This window comes from Lampetra fluviatilis, chromosome 14 (genome assembly GCF_964198595.1).
Source record: "Lampetra fluviatilis chromosome 14, kcLamFluv1.1, whole genome shotgun sequence".
In the NCBI taxonomy this organism is placed as follows: domain Eukaryota; kingdom Metazoa; phylum Chordata; class Hyperoartia; order Petromyzontiformes; family Petromyzontidae; genus Lampetra; species Lampetra fluviatilis.
Genome location: NC_136288.1, coordinates 14,957,147 through 14,972,726, shown reverse-complemented (window position 1 = coordinate 14,972,726; position 15,580 = coordinate 14,957,147). Strand labels below are relative to the sequence as shown.

Genomic DNA, 15,580 nt, shown 5'->3' with positions numbered 1-15,580 from the left:
GACACGACAACACCGGACATGGAACACACAGACATGGAGATATGGGACACGGGGACACGGAGTACAACGGTGCTGGAGACAAAAAACCTGCATGATGTTACAAGACCAGGTTTAGGAGGTAGTGGTGAGGAGGTGGGAGAGGATCCGATGTGGGAGTAGGTGGACAGGTGTGAAAGTAAAGGACATACGAGGGAGAGGAGTTAGTGAGTGGGTAGACAGGAGATCATTGGGGTTGTGAGGTGAGGAGGTGATGAAGCGGTGAGAAGAGTACCTTGGTTGATGTCTTCCTCGTTGTAGACGTCCACCTCCTGCAGGCGGATCAACATGCGGTTGAGCACACGCAGGAACTGCAGATAGGCGCCGGTCTTACCCACCTGGAAAACAGCGTCCATCAGCCCCAGGGCCTCGTAATCCAACGCTCACACCGACAGCGTTTCCGGCAGCAGCAAAACTCATTATTTCCAGGTTTCAGCATCTCAAGAGGTCAGGCACACCACATCCAGTATATCATATCGCTATGGCTGTGTCTACTGCTCGTCACGGGCCACCTGCTTAAGTTTAACCCGCGATTAAAAAATATTCAGTGAGAAATGAAGCCCTGCCCTTCACTACGACGGGCTGTCCCTACCAACGCCCCCCAAAACGCGACGTTCCACACCTGCGGTGGGCCGCACAGCAGCAGGCGGCGCGGGTGGAATCCACCGCTCCCCCCGGCCCCCACGCCACCCCCGTCGGCCGCTCGGTTGTCGTGGTCGCAGTGCTGCTGCCGCGCCACCGTCCACAGCCTGCAGTAGGCCGAGGATGCAGCGGCGACGGCGGGGGCGTGCGCCGGCGGGGGCGGCCGCAGGTGCGTGGCCCAGCCCACCCTGGGGGCGGGCGGCAGCAGCGCGTGCAACTCGCCCCCGCCCTGCCCGCGCAGCAGAGTGGCGACGGCCTTGGGCAGCAGCACGCACGGGGGGAGCACCTCGGCGGGTCCCGGCGGTGCCGGATGGAGCGCGGAGGCGGCCGCCGCGGTCGCCGGAGATGAGGAGGCCCGGCTGGTGGCGGCCCGCTCGTCGACGAGTCCGACACCGCCGTTGACGAGCGCCGGCTTCAGGTCGCCGCCCGTTTGCGTGGAGATCTCGGCGGATGGTTCCGTCGTTGGTTCGGGAGTCGGGTCCGACGGAACCGGGGGGTGCGCCCCGAGGGCCGTGCTTGCGCTTCCCTCGGCTGGTGGGGCCGGCGGGACCGGCGGGGGGGCGGTGATGTCGGGGGAAGGTGCGTCGGGAGATTTGGGGTCGGAGCCGGTGCCGGTAGATTTGAGGGATGAGCCCTCCTCGCTGGAGACCGGGCTCGAGCCGTTCTCTGCTACTCCACCTGCGACACCACCAGCAACATCACCAACATCGTTACTGGCATCACCAGCGACATCACCATCATCACCAGCAACAACACCACCACACCAGACGTGATCACAGGTATCACAACTATTCCCGAGATCCTCTCTGACGTCTTGGCCGACGTCTTCACCAACATGGGCGACACCGCCATCCCGACTACTGGCATTGCCACTTCCATCAAGAGTTTTCTGCATCTTCTGAAACGTTTCCCTCACCAGAAAACCCGGGAATGAAAAACAAAATCAGCATTATAAACGCTAATCATGACATTGTCACGCTAATGCTTATTTAGCATTTTGTACCATAGTTTTGCATTGAACCCGAACCATCAAGATCTGAAGGTTCACCAGCATTGCTTCTAGCGAGCCTCGCTCTGCCGATGAGACATTGAACAACGAAACCAGTCCAGACGTGTGGTCGCACTGAACTAGTGACGTCTAAATTACGCGCACTCCCAGAAGGCCGTGCGGTTGATAGAACGCGTCAGACGCGCGCGGGAGGGGGGACGGGCGCGCGAGCGAGCGACGGACGCGTGGTCCGCTGAGTCGCAAGAGGCGGTATCTCGGTCTCACTGGAGGAGGAGGTGGTGGGGGGCATGGTGCTGCCCTCGCTGTGGGGGCTGCTGTGGGCCTCCTCCCCGCTGGCCCTCCTCGTTCGCAGCCCCTCCCCCGGCGCCCCCGCCCGTCGCCCCTCGTTGCTCGGGGCGCGCTTCCCGGCCGACGCGGTCGCCCGGGTGACGTAGCGTGCGGCCGTGCCGAGCTCCTGCTCGAGCGCCGTGCGCGTCACTCCGCTCGTGCTCACGAGTCGCAGGTCGCAGTACTTGAGCGACCTGAGCAGGGGTCATGGGTCAAGGGGCACGCAGCGTAGGTTATAGGTAACAGGACACGGGTTGCCAAGACTTCGTAATTGCAAATTTCATGACGTGACGATAGTGGCAATATCAGTTCCCTGTAACGCTCTCACCGTATCTGGAATTTGTACCTCTTTGCTCAGCGAGGAGATTCACTGAAAAGTTCTGCAATTGTTGTGCAATGCAGGCTGCCATTGAGCTTCTCGTCATTATGACTCCCCAAACTCTGTGATGTCATCTTGCTGCTTCCTTTGCTTCGTCTCCCCGGCCCACTCCATAATTCCATCGGTTGTTCTGATGACGCATCCCGCCCATTGGCACTTAATTTGTTTTGCTTAAACAGCAGCAGCACGAGTGACCCCTGCCCTTCTGCTTACTCCTTCATCCCCTCGCCCATCTCTGACGAACCGCACGGCGTGGCCGGCTCACCTGGGCAGGGTCTCGCCGCACAGGTCCTTGCCGCCGAGCAGCAGGATGCACGGCAGGTCCTCCAGGTCCTGGAAACTCCGGGGCACCCAGTCACTGTCCTCCACGCCCCGCCACGCCTGCGCGCAAGACAAAGATCCCCTGTGTAGCCTTAACAAACCGTTGGGGCAAGTGCCATTAGCGAACACCTATGAGGGCCGGCACGACGAACCGGAACGCGACGTGGACCACGCCGGCCGCCTTTGTCTCCCCAACGCGGACGTCAGGAGGGGCCCAGGGCGCGCGCACGCACCGGCGTCGCGCCGGCACCCGCCGTGCCTCGCTCACCCGGAGCCGAGCCAAGAAGTGCTTCCCGACGGTCAGGTCCGCGCCGTCGGCACCCGCCAGCACCACTTCGAAGCGGTAGCTCATGCCGAGGCGGCGCCGCACGTCCAGGAGGCGCTCGTAGGCGACCCGCGCCAGCTGCGGCGACGGCACGCGCAGCAGCAGCATGGGGCCGCGCCCGCTGGCGCGCGGGGGGCCCGCGACGGCGCCCAGCATGGCGCGCGTCTCCACCGTGCACTGCGCCTCGGCGCCGTGCGCGCCCGCCGTCGCCAGCAGCGCCGCCGCGTAGTGCCGCACGAGCAGGTAGGTGCGGATCACGGCGCTGTGCAGGCGCGGGAACCTGCGGGAGGGGGGGAGGTGGCGCCGTGAGCATTGTGGGGGGAGGGTGGGGGTTGGTGGCGAGATCGGCCGCGTGGGTTTTCCGTCGTGCTGCACGGCTCTCTGTGTCTGTTGGTGGGATGTCCGACCATTCCCGGCATTAAACGGCCAGCAACAAACAGCACTTTTCTTAGGCAAAGTCATAAGATCTTGGGAAACGAGACGGTGGGAGGAAACAAGCTGCGACACAGTGGTTTCATTCCCGCCCACAGCAGTGTGTAAAAATCGGCTGGGAAGCTCCCAGCAAGCGGTGCGAGACCTGGGACATCGTGTCGGGCGACACGTGGCTCAACCCGAGGCGGAGCCGGAGGGATCTGATGCCGAATCTCACGCGACGGTCGCGTGGATCAAGCGAGCAAAATCTCCCGGCGGGCTCTCCGTGCCGCCGCTCGCGATGCCATTTTGAAACCCGCCTAACGGAGAAGATGAATGGGAGTGAAATGTGAGGAAACCGCCACCCCCACCACCGCTGCAGGCGCCCACCCCCCCCGCTCGCAAGTAAATCCCAGGATTAAGAACGGCGCGGGGATGAAAAAACAACTTCTCTCCGCATTGTTCACCGGCAGTAAAATTGCAACGCCCACGCACGGTTGCCAGAATAAGAAATTCATTGCCTTCATACATAATAAAACAACTTTGTTGTCTTAAATTACACGGCGCTAATGCCACTGCCGTAAACTCCGGATTTAGGCCAATTTCAGCGGCTACGAGATTGAGGATTGCACGGCCTCAATGAGACTCGTGGTGGAACACAGCGACGTGGGGCCCGGGAAGAGCCATTTAGTGGCATCTACCTGGGTCCTCGTGGTCATGGTAACTGGTGACAGAGACGCATGGTGCTCTAGAGAAGTGGATTACCCTCACCCGAACCCCTAATCCCTATAACCCCTCACCCACTAACCCTGCAATCTCATCCTAAGTCCTAAACCCCATAACTACTGCAGCCATACCCGCAAAACCCCTTTTCTCCCTAACCCACGACACCTCACCCTAAACCACGAAGTCTCATCTTAATCGAGATCCTAGATCTACTGTACCCCTATCCCCCAAAACCCGTTTCTCTATCCAATGACCCCGAACCCAATCCGCGACCCCTGGAAACTGCTCCGCCCCTGGTCCCCGCTACGCCCCGTGGCGGCGCCCGTGTCGCTAACGGTGCCGTAAATCCTGGCGCGGCGTTTACGAGCGGAGTGGGCGGAGGAGGCAGTTGGGGTGGGAGGGAGGGGGGAACTTGTGGCCGGATCAGGGACATTTATTCGGGAGCTGCTACACCGCGCGTGCGTCACCGTGACAGCGTGTGGAGATTTGCGACGGGCGCGTGGGCACGCGTGCGTGCAGGGTGTGTGCGTGCGTGGGGCGCACCTCTCCAGCAGCGTCTCCGCGAGGCTCTCGAAGGCTTCGTCATGCCGCATCGCCGGCAGCCGAGTGGGCGAGTGCATCTCTCGCCGGAATTCGCTCAAGCCAAAGTACTCGCTCCCCAGCAGGTGCGGGCCCTCCTGCCGCACCTGTTAAGAGGTGGGGGGAGGAGGAAGCATGGTCACGTGGGGATGGAGCCGTGAAATCGTGTCGCGCGCAGGAGCGGAACGGATTGTTGGATTGCAGGGTCATCAGAGAGAACGATGGCTTGGGGAGGCCTTCATGCATCCATCACGGCTGAGGATGGGCATGCACGAGAAGGATAACAATGCCATTATTTGAGCCAGAAGAGGCTCGTTCATAGGCAGGGCCGTTGCAGGCCACGGTTCACGTGAGGGTGAGCGGACGAGCGAACGGTGCGCCTCGAGTCCGTGTGCGAGTGACCGAGCGAGTGGTTGAGGGACCGAGCGAGCGAGGAGGCAACACGCGAGCCAGGGAGCTGGCAAGCGAGCGAGCAACCAACGTGTGGCTTGCGTGCTCGCGAACCCTCACCGGGTCGGTGAGCGGCCAGTAGACCTCGTTGTAGGGCGCGATGCGGGAGTGCTGGCTCTGCAGGCCGTAGGGCGCCGCCGACACCTGCAGCGTCAGCAGGTTCGCCGCCTCGCGCGCCTCCCGGCAGTTCACCAGCCGGTCGGCGAGCCCCGTGTAGACGTCGCCGTGGGAACCCGACATCGATGCGCCGCTGCGGGGAGCGACGGCGGCCCCGGTTAAGTGAAGGCCGCACAAATTTCCGTGAGCCTCAAGCGGAACGCACGGCGGGTCGGCGGCCCCTTCCTCCTCACCCCTACTTGCCGAGCGTACGTGCGCAACACAGCGGCGACAACCTCCCCGGACTTGCCGAATTGCGGCCATTAGGGGGCGCGGGGGACGGGTGCGAGCGCGGCACGGCCGCCTCTGGGTGGCGACGTCTGTCCGCAAACTATGCCACCGACGGTGCCGCCTTGAGACCAAAGCACGGAGCCCGGGTCTCCGTCTCCCACGACTCCGCATCCCCGAGCCCCCCGAGCATCACCCCGTGTCTCTCCATCTCCCTGCGCTCTCACGCCGCATCCCCCCGGGTCTCTGCGTTGCCCCGTATCCCTGCGTCTCCGTGTGCCCCGCGTCCCCACGTCCTCCTGTCCCCCCGAGTCCCCCCAAGTCTCCGCGTGTCTCTGCCCGTCCCACGGCGCGTCCCGAGCGTCGTGCCCCCCGCGTCCCCGCACCTCGTGGTGTCGGCGTGGGCCTGGTCGTGCACCAGCACGAACAGTGTGTAGGGGTTGCGGCGCACGCGGTGCAGAAAGGCCTCGAACTTGGCCTGCCCGTCGCCGTCGAGGCGCGCGACATAGCGCTCGCCCTTCTGCGACCCCTCCTCCACGCCCAGGTCAGCCAGGATGCCTGCGGGTCACCGGGGTCACAGGGTCAACACGGTTCACATTTGCCTTGCTGCTGTTTCTGTTGCACCGCTCCCCTTTGGAATTCCACCCCTCCGCTCGCCTCGTCGTCATCCAATTTCCAAAGTTCTTACAATAACCTTGCTCAATTTAATAAACGCGTTACACCCTTATCTATTCCTCCTTCAACAGCGGTGGTTTTTGCTGGACGCTTGCAATTTTGGCCTTGGCTCAGCAACTGTGATAAATAAACACACCCAGGAATGTTCATGTCCCAGGAGAGCAGCCGCCATGAAAACTAGGACTGGAGGCGACCCTACTGTGGCACCGCCAGTGGACCTGGCAGGATGGTGTAGATTTGGGGAGCCGGGTGGCAGTGCCCCCCCCCCGCTCACCGGACTGGTTGAGCCGCTCCAGCGTTTGCCGGTAGAGGCTCTCGGAGGGCGGGATCAGAAGCAGGAAGTGGACGCGGCCGAAGCGGCCCAGGTCTAGGTGCTGCGTGGCGGCGTCGGCGATGGCGCAGACCTGCGACAGCAGCTTCCGGGCCACCCAGAACTGCGCCGGATGCAGGCGGAACCCTTCCGGGGGGGACACTGGGGGACCATGTGGGAGGGAAAGAGAGGGGGGTGACGGGAGGGCAGCGACAGAGCGCACGGTCAGGCCGGGGGAGCTCACGGGTGAGTAGCGAGCGGTGGCGGAGCTCACGAGTGCGTGCAGGCGGTGCAACTGCACCGGGCCCCGCGAGGGCGGTGGGCTACGCAAATGGGTGGGGGCGGGGGGTATGAGATGCAAAGCCTCATTCCACTCTTTTTATCGGGACCCATGCAAATCCCGCTCTGCCACTGATGAAAAAGTCGATTCAGGCCACTATTTAAGATTCAAGCTCTGGGGTTCGGGTTAGGGTCAAGGGTTAGAGTCAAGGGTTGGTCAAGGGTCAGGGTCAAGGGTCAAGGGTTAGGGTCAAGTGTCAGGGTTAAAGGTCAAGGTTAAGGGTTACCTGTGTCGGCAGGGGGTAGGGCGACGGCCGCTTCCTGGTCGGCGCAGAGCGGCCGCCCCCCCTCGTCGTCGCCGTAGGGAGCGAAGACGCGTCCCTCCCTCTCCTCCTCGAAGCGGTCCAGCAGCCAGTCGAGCTCTCGCTCTACACATGTCACCACGACAACGAGCGTCCCGACATGATAACCGCACGCTCCTCTCATTGCTCTGCACGTTTCAAAAGAAAGCGACTTCAGGCCCCAATGAGTGTCGAGGCACCGGTGCTCGCCTCCCGCTCACAGCCCCGAGCAAGCGGCGAGTCTCTCCACATGACAAGCACTCTTGACTTCCCCGCAAAGCGGTACCCCTTTTATCGACCCTGGAGGGACAATGGGTTGAGTCAACCCCCAACCTGCTTTGTTGTGTTGAGTTTGTTGTCCTTCTCCCGCACCATCGATTAGCACGTTTGGCTACGTACGGTGCGAAAAAAGTTCAACGTACATTCACACATACAACCAGAATTCGAACTTGTGATTTTCCCATTGCGAGCCGCTCGCTCTAGCACGGAGCCAGCTGGGCGGTTGAGATCGTTAGTGCATCGTCTCCGTCCGTCTGTCTCAATGTAAATAACATGCGAGTATTAAGTCGCTGTAGGAAATCGACGGAATTTATCAAATTGTAAATAAGCACTGAATGGGCCAAAGCCGCGTCAGGCGGTGGCGAGGCGGCTGCAGGCGACGGGGGTCTCCTCACCGTGTGAGCTGCACTGGAAGTGAGAAGCGAGGATGCCCACTTTGCCGGTAATGAGCTCGTAGCTGATCTCCTTGAGGCACTCGGCCACGGACAGCATGTTCTCTGCTATGGCGCGAGCCTGCAGGGGGCCTGGTGAGCAGGGCAACCAGCAACAACAGCAGCCAGGGTCACAACTACACAACCACCAGCACCACAACTACACAACCACCAGCACCACAACTACACAACCACAACTACACAACCACCAGCATCACAACTACACAACCACCAGCACCACAACGACACAACCACCACCAACAACAACAGCCAAGGTCACAACTACACAACCACCAGCACCACAACTACACAACCACCAGCACCACAACTACACAACCACAACTACATAACCACCAGCACCACAACGACACAACCACCACCAACAACAACAGCCAAGGTCACAACTACACAACCACCAGCACCAAAACTACACAACCACCAGCACCACAACTACACAACCATCACCAACAACAACAGCCAGGGTCACAACTACACAACCACCAGCACCACAACGACACAACCACCAGCACCACAACGACACAACCACCACCAACAACAACAGCAGCCAGGGTCACAACTACACAACCACCAACATCACAACTACACAACCACCAACATCACAACGACACAACCACCAGCACCACAACTACACAACCACCAGCACCACAACTACACAACCACAGCACCACAACTACACAACCACAGCACCACAACTACACAACCACAGCACCACAACTACACAACCACAGCACACGACCATCATCACCGCCTCCACCACTATCGCTCGCGCGGTGCCGTGACCGCCACGGCCGCGCGTACCGGTGACGATGACGCAGAACTCGCTGCCCCTCGCGCACGACGTGCACACCACCACCACGTAGCGCGGGCGGTTGAACCGCGCCGCCGCCGTCGTCCGGCCGCCGCCGACCGACGGCCCCCACGCCGCCCCCGCCGTCGCGGTGCCGCCGTCTCCTCCGTGAAGCCGACCCGGCGCCGCGGGCCGCGGCGAGCGCGCCAGCGAACCGAGCGTCTCGGCCAGGCCCTCGCCCAGCGAGCCCTGCGTCGCCAGCACCCGCACGGCGCCGCCCGACGGGCATGCCGCGAGGCGCGCCAGCCAGGGCAGCTGGGACGGCGAGATGCAGGGCGGGGGCGCCGGACCGGGGGCGCCGCCGCCGCTCACGATGACGCCGCCCAGAGACGAGTGGATGTGCGAGGTGTCCGGGCCGCCCTGCTGCTGCTGCTGCGTGCGCAGCAGGATCTGATCAAACTCCTCCCGGAAGGGGGGGCGGTCTCCGCCTGTAGCGGTAGGGGGGTACGGAGAAGGTAGGGGGGGCTCCGTCAACGTCCGTCCACGGGGGGCCGCGTCTCGCCCGATCGGTGCCACGGTGAGGGCGAGGCGGCGCGGGAGAGCACGGGGGCGAGCGGAACACGCGCTCACCGAGCTGGGCGAGGTAGTGCAGGGTGAGGAGGATCTGCGTCTCGATGGGCAGGGGCGGCGCGGAGGGCGCGAGGCCCAGCGCCTCGGCAGCGCGCGGCGGGGGGAACTGCGGGGAGCCGTAGCAGCTCATGAGCGCCGGGCTCACCACGATGTCGCCCACGTCGCCGTACAGGTAGGGCAGCGTGCCGTGGCCTGCGCGCGGTGACAAAATTCGGTATCGCGGCGCGGACGGCGTTAAAAGCACGGCGTCACGGCGGTCGCGACGCACGCGGCGTTACGGCGCGACGGCGTCGTGTGGTTACGGCGACTCCCGGCGAGCCATGGCACGAGGCCCGGATCGCCGGGCGGGCGTCCTCCTCACCGATCAGGATGACGGGCCGAGTTCCGCAGACGTCCGCCAGGCTGTCGGGCACCACGACGCTCTCCCCGGCGAGCGGCGCCGCCCCGGCCACGCCGCCGCCCACCATGGGGGTCGGCACCGCACTCGCCGCCAGCGCCGGATCTGTGCGGCATCACGGCACGTGGGGACGCTTACAACACGAAGGCGAGGGAGGCACGACGACGTGCGCACGTGCGTGTACGCGCACGTGTACGCGCACGTGTACGCGCACGTGTACGCGCACGCTTACAGGCGTGCGTTGCGCACGTGCCGCTCGTTACCTGTGCGGCTTGAGTGGTGCACCGGCGGAGGGGGGCCACCGCTGGTCCCCACGCCGGAGGGGGACCCTGGGGACCAGCCCCTGTGACGCTTCTTAGGGGGCCCCGCCGACGACACTCCTGGGGGCACCGAAATACGGAGATACACGTGGACGTCATTCTTGACCGCACGAGCGCAAGCACGCTTGCGCATACGCGAACACAATCGCCCACAGGCACGCACGCGCACACGCGCGTGCAACAGGCACGCACGTGCTCGGATTTCAACATCGACCAAAACACCGGCGCCGGACTCACCGTTGTCCATGGCGGAGGCGACGCCCGTTGGCGAGGGCGGCCGCAGGTGCGTGGAGGAGAGCTGGCTGCCGCCAGGGGCCCCCCGCGGGCCTGCGGGCCCCCCCCCCGGCATCCCCCCACCGCCGTTCCCGTTGACCCGGATGGCGGAGGAAACGTGGTAAGCTCCGTAGTGAGCTGCTGCACGAGTTCGAAGGGGTCACGGGGCACGGAGGAGGAAGCGAGGCGTGAGCCTGGGCGGAAACGCGGCCACCGCGCTTGCCGCAGCGACTGCCCGTGGCCGCAGTGACGTCGAATTTGACGGCGCGGTGCGATATAAAGGCTCGGGATACGACGATCGTCACGACGATCAGATCCCATAACTCTGTAATTAGCCAGTGGAGCGCCTGCCGTCGTCGCCACGACACGTCCTGCCCGGTCAACACGGCGTCTCTAACCCGTGCGTGCAGTCCAAACGTGGAAAAGAAAAGCGATCGTGTAGGATACGTGGTAGCGTCGGCGCACAGCACGAGCTCCGCGCACGAGCAAGCGCCGGCGCTCGGGGTCGTTCTGAACGACGACGCCCTGAGGAACCTCGACCCTCAAACGACCGCGACGTCGGCGACCCATTCGGCCGACGCAGTCGTTCCGAGCGAGCGAGCGCCCGGCGTTGTTTCGGATTCTCGGGCGTCCTCACCGATGGCCGAGGGTCGGGCGAGCGCCACCGCCTGCGGGTGGAACGCGGGGCTGGGCTTGAGCACCGAGTGGTGGCGAAACGGTTCGGGCGTCGCCAGGAACGACGCCGGCGCCGAGGCAGAGCCCGGTCCGCCGCCGCCGATGCCGCGCTCCGCCGCGACCCCTATGGACGGCGTGCGGGAGAGGGAGGCGGTCACGGCGCGACCGCCGCGAGGGCGAGCGCGGGCACACGCGGGGCGCGGTGGCGCCGGAATCGCCGCTCCGCACTCGATCGTCGCCGCGCTTACCGAGTTGCGTGCCGGCGAGACGGGGCCCTCCCGATGCGCCGGGCCCCTCGTCCGGTGCCGGTAACGGGAGGAGCGTGGCGACGTGGGGCCCTGGGGTTGACGGGCCCCCTCCTGGAGGTGGCGCGGCGTACAGACGACCCCGGTACTCTACAACGGCGTGGGTAGGGGAGGAGTGCGGTCACTCGCCGCGTGCGAGCGCACGTGCTCGGTGCGCGTGCGTGTCCGTGTCCCCATCTGTGCCGACGTCCGCCTATATGCATGTCTGTGCCTGTACGTTGGTGTAAATGCCCGTGCGGCTGTGTGCCCGTGTCCCCCGGTGCCCCGGTGCCACGCTGCCCGTGCGGCCGTGTGCGGCGGCATCGTGTACCGTTCCAGAAGATGAGCGGCCCCTTGACCAGCAGCCCTTGCGCGTTGCGAACCAGGAAGTACTTGAGATGCTTCTGCTTCTTGGGCTGCGTGGTAAGCCTCAAATTGATGTGGTTGGAAAACTCGGTGAAATAGCGGAATCCCCTCTCTCCACACCCCATGCAGTTCCCGGAGAAACCTGCGGTCCACACAACAACGAACGCGGGTCGTTAAAGGCAGGGGGTTCGTTTCAGCCAGGGCTGTCTGGGCGAGTGCGTCGTGTTCGTGTGTGTGCGTGCGCGTGCGCGCGTGTGCGCGCGTGTGCGCGCGTGTGCGCGCGTGTGTGCGTGTGTGCGCGTGTGTGTGCGTGTGTGTGCGTGTGTGTGCGTGCGTGTGCGTGCGTGTGTGTGCGTGTGTGCGTGTGTGAGCGTGTGTGAGCGTGTGTGTGCGTGTGTGCGCGTGTGTGTGCGTGTGTGCGCGTGTGTGTGCGTGTGTGCGCGTGTGTGTGCGTGTGTGTGTGTGTGTGCGCGTGTGTGTGTTGGGGGGCTCTGGACAGGTGTGTGGAAGCGACCAGGTCTCTCGCTCCGCACGAAGCTTCAGGTCTTCTAGACCACAGACATTCCCTCCCTTCTCTACGCTTGCGAAACGTGGACCCTCCAATGGAACATCTTCGCCGGTTAGAAACATTTAAGCTGGCCTGCCTACAATCCATTTTGGGTTTAACCAGGTTGGATTGTGTGAGGAGCTCACATATCCTTGAACGGTCTGGACAAAGTCCCATCGGTGAGCTCCTCCAGCAGGTAAAGCTGCGTTGGCTGGGTCATGTAGCCCGCATGCCCAGCCCCCGCATGTCTAAACAGCTTTTGTTCGGCCGGATGGAGGGGGCTAAACGGGTGCGGCACGGGCTAGAGAAGACATGGAGTGATGTGGTACCGGAGGATCTGGAGCTGAGTGGACTTGCTGATGACTGGTACCAGCAGTGACAAGATCGGCCTCTGTGGCAGTCGCCCTCCAACAACAACGGAGGGGGGAGGAGCGACGCTCACAACAACGAGCGGAGCGTTGGGTGGCTAAAACACAGCAAGTTGGCACAGTAGGCACAGTAGGGGGCACAGGTGGTGCATCAGCCAGTCATCTCAGTCATCTCAGTCAGTCGACCCGTGGCACCTGGGTCTGTCCCGTGACCTCGTGCCAGCGGGCGTTTGACACTTCACGTGGCCTCAACATGCACATAGCCTGGCACAAGCGTCGTGGGGATGTCACCGACACTTCGTGCCGCATGGCGCTTGTTGTGTGTTGGGGGGCGGTTGTGTAGCGTTGAGTGCACTGTGCTACAAACCTGGCTACCCGAGTTCGATTCCCGCTGACGGCCAACACCGGTGAAAATTATCGGAACCGGTCCTGCACCTGAGCCTCAAATGAGTATCTGGCACGGTGCGTAGACACCGCCACTGCAGAGACAAAGGTGCTCGCGCTAACAGCACTTGCTCCAACAGTCTATTAAGGCTACAAGGGGGGATCTTTGTGTTCATGTGGAGGAGGCTCGGGATGGACGCTACTTGGAAGTTTGAGGCAGTGACACTCCAGCAACAACAGAGGGCGGAGTGACACTCAAAACAATAAGTGGGGTGCTGGGCTGCTAACACAGCAGGCTGGCACAGTGGGAAGCTCAGCTGGTGCATCTGCCAGTCCTCTGCCAGGCAGTAAACCCACGGCACCAGGGTCTGATCTGTGACCTCCTGCCAGCGAGCCTTTAGACGCTTCAACATGGTCTCAAAGTGCACCGAGCCTAGTAGAAGCGCTGCTGTGACATCATCGTCACTCATTGCGGAATGGCATCTAACGTTGTTGCTTGTTGTGCGTGCGTGCATTACCCAGCAGCGCCTGCTTGCCAGTCTCGTCGGGCAGGAAGCGGCGATCGACGGCGCATACGAGCACATGCTCGGGCAGCGAGGGTGACTTGGCCCCGACGAGGTGGAACCCGGGAGGCACCTCCAGCGCGTCGGCGCACAGCGACACCAGGCGCAGGTCCTTGCCGGCCTGGCAGAAGCCTGCTCGTGGGCCAGCACGCGCACGCACACGTCCACACGGCTACACGTATGCACATACATATACACACACACACACCATGCGCACACAGGCACAGGCCTGCCAGGCATATACACAGACGGATACAAGCACATGCAAAGACAAAGATCCCCCAAGTAGCCGATACAGACTGTTGGGGAAAGTACTGTTAGCAAACGCCCATGAAGGCCGGTTCGACGCACGATGATGTGGTGTGGCCAGCACCATGCCCGGCCACCTCTGTCTCCTCAGTGCTGATGTTCACACACCATACCAGGTACGTATTTCCTTTAAGGCCACAGCATTACTGGCGAATGTTTTGAATGCTTAGGTGGAGTTGACCTGGAGGAGGTCCAAGACCGGTTCAAATATTCACCACTGATGTTGGCTTTGGCCAGACATCAAACTCACTGGGGTTGTGGTGCAGTGTGCTAACTACTGCACCACTGCTCCACCCTGGGTCGCACGCACACACAGAGGAACGCGATGATCCTGCCACCTGCGTCCACAACAATGACGACGACGACGATGATGACGGTTGTGCACGGTTCTCACCGTCGGTGGTGCAGCACCCTTCTGGGGGGGGGTTGGGTGGGTAGAGGGTGGGGGGGCTGTTGGAGTCCGAGAGCCGCTCCTCCCCCTCCTCGTTCTCCTCGTTAGAACCAGAGCCCTCCTTGCCGACGCCCTCGTCGTGAGCGGCGCCGCGACGCCCCCCGCCTCGCCGCCCCACCACACCCCCGCGCCCCCCCCCAGCGTCTCCGCAAACCCCCTCCCCCAGCTCCTGCTCCAGCTCCTCCACTGTGGGCTTCACATCTGAGACGCGAGGAGACACAAGGATGATGACACGAGGCAAGAATGTGAGACAAACGTGAAGGGAGACAGGGAGACACGCAAGGACACCTGGGGACACGGGAGACAGCAGGGCGTGCGATGAAAAGTGAACATCTGCTGTTGTGGATGTTCAGTGGCCGGCGTTGTACACAAGACTGCACAGACGGCGTCGGGCAGCACAGGGCCGCTCGAGGTAGTGAAGTTCCACTCGGGACCACATTGTGTCGCGATACGGTCCAGCGTAGCGAGGTGAAGGTTGCGATGCCGCTATACATTCAGGGTGTACGTTGTGTTGCGCGACGCAGTCCACGTGCGCCGGCCGCGCTGTACCCTCGGGGGAGCCGGGGTCCTGCTCGCAGTCGAGGTAGAGCTGTGAGAAGACGGGGCGTGGCAGCGCGCTACCCGAGCGCAGCGACGCCTCGATGGAGCTGTGCAGCGCCTCCTCGAACCGCGCCGACTTGAGCTGCCCCGCGTACGCGTTACCCATCCTGCACCGCCGCAGAGCAACCGCACAGCCACCGTCACAACCGCCGCCGCGTAACCGCGCCTCCGCACGGCCCGTCGCCGTTACAACCGCGTGGAGGCCACCTTGGGCTTCCACCTTGGGCCTCCACCTTGTGCCTCCACGGCATTGGGTTCCGCGTGGAGCCTCAACCCCAGAGTGAGGGGGGGGGGAGCTTTTGTTCCGAGGCACACTCCCCGCCACCCCCACTCGGCTCCAACTCGGCGAGCCGTACAGCTGTGGCAGTTGGCATCCAATTAATTTAAGTGGCCGCGAGTGCTGCCCTACGGAGGTGGGGGCGGGGGGAGAGGAGTGGGCCCTCCCTGTGGCCACCTCCTGCTCGCTCCCCCCTTCCCACCAGTGCCCCCCAAGACCCCAAGAGGCGGCGGGTACAGAACGGGAGAGTTAACAAGTTGGGGGGGGGGGGTCTCATGAACCCACCGGTCCCCCCTCTCCCCAGCAGGGGCCATGTGTGTGGAAGGACATTCCAGCCTCTGCTCCCTCTTTGTTGTGTGTCCTTCTTGTTGGTTTTATCTCCTGTCCCCTCCTCCTGCACCCCCCACCCCTCGCACCCCCCTCC

General features: G+C 63.1%; 1 protein-coding gene across 10 annotated transcripts in view; it reads right to left on the bottom strand.

The window, feature by feature from the left end:
• The window catches only part of GREB1L (GREB1 like retinoic acid receptor coactivator), an 84,277-nt gene that overhangs the window by 14,538 nt on the left and 54,159 nt on the right, over positions 1-15,580 (bottom strand). For 9 of the 10 annotated variants that reach the window (XM_078862799.1, XM_078862797.1, XM_078862805.1 and 6 more), the window contains 22 exons: positions 14,829-14,986; positions 14,223-14,480; positions 13,475-13,651; positions 11,623-11,799; positions 11,256-11,402; positions 10,970-11,131; positions 10,297-10,473; positions 10,003-10,119; positions 9,704-9,844; positions 9,343-9,534; positions 8,724-9,200; positions 7,869-7,997; positions 7,141-7,281; positions 6,539-6,736; positions 5,976-6,147; positions 5,266-5,455; positions 4,720-4,862; positions 2,983-3,319; positions 2,659-2,774; positions 1,952-2,208; positions 659-1,356; positions 272-374 (listed from right to left, as the gene is read on the bottom strand). In XM_078862799.1, the coding sequence (XP_078718925.1) occupies positions 272-374; positions 659-1,356; positions 1,952-2,208; positions 2,659-2,774; positions 2,983-3,319; positions 4,720-4,862; positions 5,266-5,455; positions 5,976-6,147; positions 6,539-6,736; positions 7,141-7,281; positions 7,869-7,997; positions 8,724-9,200; positions 9,343-9,534; positions 9,704-9,844; positions 10,003-10,119; positions 10,297-10,473; positions 10,970-11,131; positions 11,256-11,402; positions 11,623-11,799; positions 13,475-13,651; positions 14,223-14,480; positions 14,829-14,985 (4,666 nt within the window). In that variant the 5' untranslated portion in view covers position 14,986. The remainder of the gene's footprint in view (positions 1-271; positions 375-658; positions 1,357-1,951; positions 2,209-2,658; positions 2,775-2,982; positions 3,320-4,719; positions 4,863-5,265; positions 5,456-5,975; positions 6,148-6,538; positions 6,737-7,140; positions 7,282-7,868; positions 7,998-8,723; positions 9,201-9,342; positions 9,535-9,703; positions 9,845-10,002; positions 10,120-10,296; positions 10,474-10,969; positions 11,132-11,255; positions 11,403-11,622; positions 11,800-13,474; positions 13,652-14,222; positions 14,481-14,828; positions 14,987-15,580) is intronic. The other variant, XM_078862796.1, reaches the window with a different exon arrangement.